Source organism: Colias croceus, chromosome 17 (assembly GCF_905220415.1).
Source record: "Colias croceus chromosome 17, ilColCroc2.1".
In the NCBI taxonomy this organism is placed as follows: domain Eukaryota; kingdom Metazoa; phylum Arthropoda; class Insecta; order Lepidoptera; family Pieridae; genus Colias; species Colias croceus.
In genome coordinates this window covers 8348904-8354824 of record NC_059553.1, presented here as the reverse complement: position 1 = coordinate 8354824, position 5921 = coordinate 8348904, and the positions used below count along the sequence as shown (strand labels likewise).

General features: G+C 39.4%; 1 protein-coding gene across 1 annotated transcript; it reads right to left on the bottom strand.

Moving 5' to 3' along the window:
- Window positions 1–2324: 2324 nt before the first annotated feature.
- LOC123699401 (probable H/ACA ribonucleoprotein complex subunit 1) lies at window positions 2325–3473 on the bottom strand. Its single transcript, XM_045646350.1, has 3 exons — window positions 3365–3473; window positions 3032–3074; window positions 2325–2733 (listed from the first exon to the last, which is right to left on the bottom strand). The coding sequence occupies exons 1-3, from the start codon at window positions 3377–3379 to the stop codon at window positions 2372–2374; spliced, it is 420 nt and encodes a 139-aa protein (XP_045502306.1). The 5' UTR covers window positions 3380–3473; the 3' UTR covers window positions 2325–2371.
- Window positions 3474–5921: the final 2448 nt, after the last annotated feature.

Genomic DNA, 5921 nt, shown 5'->3' with positions numbered 1-5921 from the left:
TTCAGGCCGCTGGTGATCGGTCGTTTTGGAAATCTTTGGGGGAGGCCTATGTCCTGCAGTGGACGTCTTGAAAGGCTGGAATGATGATGATGATGATGAGTCATATCAATAAGTTCATCTTATTGTTAATTTGAATATATTCAAGACAACCCATGTAATACCTACATACTGGTTATAAAAATGGTTGATCATCAAGTGGCCGAGTGGGAACCATAAAAATGGTACCTACTTACCACATTAACGAATATATTTGTTTCACAAAAAAAGACATGCATTTCTTGTTTAGGAGCTAAAGTTAACTCGGGTCACCGGTACTTATTATGTCTTCATATATAATTTTATAATATCCATAAATTCCTAGTACCTAACTATAGATGTGAACATCAAGGAATTTCCGAAGCTATTTAGGTTTTTACGATATTATGTTTTCATCATTATATAGAGGAATGTTTACGTTTTTATATACATTCCTAGGAACTGGATAATTACTTATTAAACATATACATAAATACATAATATGTATATTATAGTAGTTCTAGTTTATTGTACTGTCTTAATTATTTTGGGCCAGGTTTACAATGCACTGCGGAATAGAAATAGGAAAGCAATATGATTGACTTTTAAATTAATTACTTACATAATAATATTCTTGCGGCTGTACTTGTGGCCAATTTTTTACCTATCGTTAATCCATTGCGTAGGAAAATAAAATAGCCACAATATTTTTTTTTGGAACGAAAGTAGGGGAGACCGAGTTTGGTTGTCTCACGGGTTGGTTGTCACAGCGGTCTTAACACAAAACTGAACTATCGAATAAGTCTGTTGAACAGCGTGGCAAGAGCGATACAGTGACAACGTTGTCCCCACTTCGCGTCAGACTGCTCCGATCTGCCGTGAACGCCTCACACGTATTTATTGTTTTCGCACAGCATTTTGTAAATTTCAAAAAGTGACTTTCTATTTATAAATTACCTGTTATTTAGTATGTGACTACCTACCCTAGGCATTGTGACAACCATCCCTGACCCGGGGTTATAAGTCACATTTTTCTTTAGAGTGAAAATACAAAATATTTCTACAACTGATAATATTATACAAAAATACGTTTATTTCTTTTGTAACAGAATAACTACACTATCTTTTGGTATACAAATAAACAACGTATTTTGGAAGTTACATAAAAAAAGTTAAAAATGTGACTTTCAACCCCGCTCTCCCCTACCTATATTATAATAATTATGTGCGCACTGCTGTTCGGAATTTAAGATTAGTCCTAAGTAAACGTTATCAGATAATATGCTCTTGTTTTTTGATAATTAACCTATAAAATTTTCCACTTCAAAATTATCTAAATTTAATGGCAATTGAAGTGGTTTACTAAATCGATTAGGTAACAAAAAGTCCGTAATTTTATTTATGTTTCAATCTTAGGGCGTATTCAGAAAGAAAGCTTGAAACTTATAAGCGCTTATCGGCGCTTGTCAAAGCTCAAACCAGCTTGTCAAAACCAGCATTGACAAGCTTGTCAAAACCAGCATTGACAAGCACCGATAAGCGCTTATAAGTTTCAAGCTTTCTTTCTGAATACACCCTTAGGTTTCAATACATAGTCACAGACAAATAATTATCTGTTTTCAATTTTCATTCGGCAAAAATCGCTTATTACAGTTTCAATTCTCAATCAGGTTGGGTACTTTTTAACACACTTACTTATTTACCCCTATGTTTGTATGAAGAGTTAATTTGACCTACTTTAAACAGATATTTAATTCAAACTTTATAGACTTATCAAGGATCGGTGACAATACGATGATCTTACGATAATTTCATGAGTCTCTGCGCGTTTTTTTTTTATTTTTTTGAACAATATGTTTATTAATTTATTTCATTTTCACATGGCTACCGGAAATGTGTATGTATATTTTGTGTGTTAATTTACTAGGATTGAAATATGAAGGTATACATATTATATGTTTAGGAATTTTACTTCGGCACCTCTTAGTTGATATCAAACTATTTCCATTTAACTTAATTACCTACATTAGGTACATTGGCCTTCTTTAATTTTAACCTTTTTTTCTATAAATCATAATAAACTAAGTTTATATTGTTCAACATTCGAATAAATATTAAGCTTTTTCATTTGTTAAGAGTTCTAAAATAAATCTTTAATAACCCAGAGCCGGTCCTGAACCGAATCAAATAACTCGTTTTTATTTTGGAAACGTATGAATAGCATCTCAAGCATTCTTTCTTTCTGTTAGATATTTGAAGTCCGAACAATTGCAGACAGCCTAAGGTTTATTGACCAATAAAAGAAAAAATAGATTAAATTAAAATTACTTTATTACAAATTAATCACAGTTTGAGTTTAGTAGTGTCCGTGTCCGTGACCGTGTCCGTGTCCTCCCTGTCCGCCGAATCCAGAATCGTGACCGCCGCCGAAGCCAGAATCTTGACCGAAACCTCCCTGGCTGCCGTGACCGCCGAAACCGCCCTGGCTACCTCCGTGACCGCCTCCGAGTCCTCCTTGGCTACCTCCGTGACCGCCTCCGAATCCACCTTGGCTACCTCCATGACCGCCGCCGAAACCGCCTTGGCTACCTCCGTGACCACCGCCGAATCCACCTTGGCTTCCGCCAAATCCAGAATCGTGGCCACCGCCGAATCCACCTTGGCTTCCGCCAAATCCAGAATCATGTCCACCGTAGCTCTGGCCACCACCACCGTATCCTGGAAAGCACGAGACTTTTAGTATGCTAATAAACATTTAAACGGTAAATTAAACTTGAAGGTTTTTTTGTGAATAAGTTATTTAAATAAGTTCTTAGTTAATTGTTAATAATATATATTTTTTGAAATTTGAACGAGTTATTTAAATTAATTCTTAGTTAATAATTTAATTGTTCAAATTATAATTAATTTTCCGGTAACAACTTCTTAACATTTAATGGCCCGAGAGGTTTGTAAAATAAAAATTAAATAAAATCCAACGAAAGATATACACATAAAAAATTAATATAATATTTACCTGGGTGTGCTACGGCAACCGCAACTAATGCTAAGGCAACAATCTGTAAAAAGATACATTATGTTGTAATATTAATTATGTACAAAATAAAATAAATAAAGAAATAAAATATGTTTGTTATGCTGACAAAAACGAATAGGATATCTTGCATAATATAATTATCATCATTAATAATAATGAAACAAACATTTTTGCAGTTTCACTAAATTAGGGTATTTTTAAATTCAACTTAGATTTGAACTTATTTGAAAGCGCAGTGATTTTTCTTCTCATCAAGTCTAGAGAAAACTATGCACGAGATAAATGTCTTTGTTTTCCATGCCACTAACTTACCATAAGTTTAGCCATTTTGAATTAAGTAAGTATGTTTTCACAACGATGGTCAAACTTGGAATGATGTTGAGCTTGCTCCTACCCATTTTATATACTGAAAGGTCGGGGGCAGCCCGCGATTTGATCTCTTCTCATGTGACGTAGTTCTAATCTTCTTGTTGTTATATTTATGCTGTAGTTGTAAAGGCAATATGGAATATTGGAAAATGTCTAGGGAGAGTTTCTTGTTAAACTAGCTAGTTCAATTGCATTTTGATTACTGTGCTTTTTGGTAGTAGATACCTACGGGAAAATCGTAGGAATTTTTAGATACATGATATTTGGACACTTATCTACAATTATTTGTGTATGATATTTGAATGATAGGTTACATAATTGTTAATTATGTGTATGTAATTTTGCTCTTTATAAATCTAACAAGGACATAAAATATAGGTCATGGTCTTATCTACTAGTCGGAACTTGGAGCCCGCGGCTTCGTGGTGGTGCGAGAACTTCATAAAATGCCTATGTGCTAATCCAGACTATAATAAGCTGATTTACTTGAAAGATTAACAAACGACCATAGATTTTTACAGATTTTCGCATTTATAAAATATTTTAAATATTTTTTCAAACAATAAATTTATATCTTCATGATCCAGATAGACGTTGCATCAAGTGAAAGGAAACATAAAATCTTGTCATCGAAAGTTTTATAAAGACAAAAGTAATTAACCTGAAAGAATATATAAAAGTTGCATTACTATTTTGCAATCAAGATTCAATGTAAGTGCAACTAAATCAGATATAAATTAATAGCCGGCGGTTGTATCCGGTTATAATATTTAATCTTTGAAAAGCGCAATGCTATCACTATCCAAAAAAGGAAGGAAGGTTACCACTTCATAGCGTATTTTTTTTACAAACGTAGCTGCATCGGTTGTGTTAAGTTTAGTTTATAATGACGACAGCGATATTCTGTCAGATTTTGACAATTGAGCATCATGTAATCGATATTTTAAAGCTGAAGAGTTTGTTTGTTTGATCTCAAGAACTACTGGTACGATTTGAAAAATTCTTTCGGTGTTAGATAGCCCATTTATCGAGAAAGGCTATATGGGCTATATGGCAATAGGGATATAGGCTATAATATATCATAACGCTAAGACCAATAGGAGCGGAGCAATGTGGGTGAAACCGCGGGGAACAGCTAGCTCCAAATTTGAATAAAAAAAAATGTGCAAGAGCACGTTCATTATTGATATATTTACGGTCGCATAGCGATCATATTTTTTTAAATATCTTTATTTGCTCAAATGTGGTTTACAAGTTATTACAATAAGGAAAGTAGGTACGCCAACGTTCGCCAGTTACACTAGCATGCAAACATGGGCGTAGCTAGCCATGGGCTCAAGGTGGGGCAACAATAAAAAAATAATATATAACTAGCAACTGTATGTACCCAAAGTACCATATCCAGGTCTTCGAACCTCAAATGCCGCCGGCATTTGCGAAGGCATTTGCGAAGGCATTTGCGAAGGCATTTGCGAAGGCATTTGCGAAGGCATTTGCGAAGGCATTTGCGAAGGCATTTGCGAAGGCATTTGCGAAAGCATTTGCGAAGGCATTTGCGAAGGCATTTGCGAAGGCATTTGCGAAGGCATTTGCGAAAGCATTTGCGAACGCATTTGCGAACGCATTTGCGAACGCATTTGCGAACGCGCTTGCGAACGCGCTTGCGAACGCGCTTGCGAACGCGCTTGCGAACGCGTTTGCGAACGCGACGCGCTTGCGAACGCGCTTGCGAACGCGCTTGCGAACGCGCTTGCGAACGCGCTTGCGAACGCGACGCGCTTGCGAACGCGACGCGCTTGCGAACGCGACGCGCTTGCGAACGCGCTTGCGAATGCCACGCGCTTGCGAACGCGCTTGCGAACGCGCTTGCGAACGCGCTTGCGAACGCGCTTGCGAACGCGCTTGCGAACGCGCTTGCGAACGCGCTTGCGAACGCGCTTGCGAACGCGCTTGCGAACGCGCTTGCGAACGCGCTTGCGAACGCGCTTACGAACGCGCTTGCGAACGCGCTTGCGAACGCGCTTGCGAACGCGCTTGCGAACGCGACGCGCTTGCGAACGCGACGCGCTTGCGAACGCGCTTGCGAACGCGCTTGCGAACGCGCTTGCGAACGCGACGCGCTTGCGAACGCGCTTGCGAACGCGCTTGCGAACGCCACGCGCTTGCGAACGCGCTTGCGAACGCGCTTGCGAACGCGCTTGCGAACGCGCTTGCGAACGCGCTTGCAAACGCGCTTGCGAACGCGCTTGCGAACGCGCTTGCGAACGCGCTTGCGAACGCGACGCGCTTGCGAACGCGCTTGCGAACGCGACGCGCTTGCGAACGCGCTTGCGAACGCGACGCGCTTGCGAACGCGCTTGCGAACGCGCTTGTGAACGCGCTTGCGAACGCGACGCGCTTGCGAACGCGCTTGCGAACGCGACGCGCTTGCGAACGCGCTTGCGAACGCGCTTACGAACGCGCTTGCGAACGCGACGCGCTTGCGAACGCGACGCGCTTG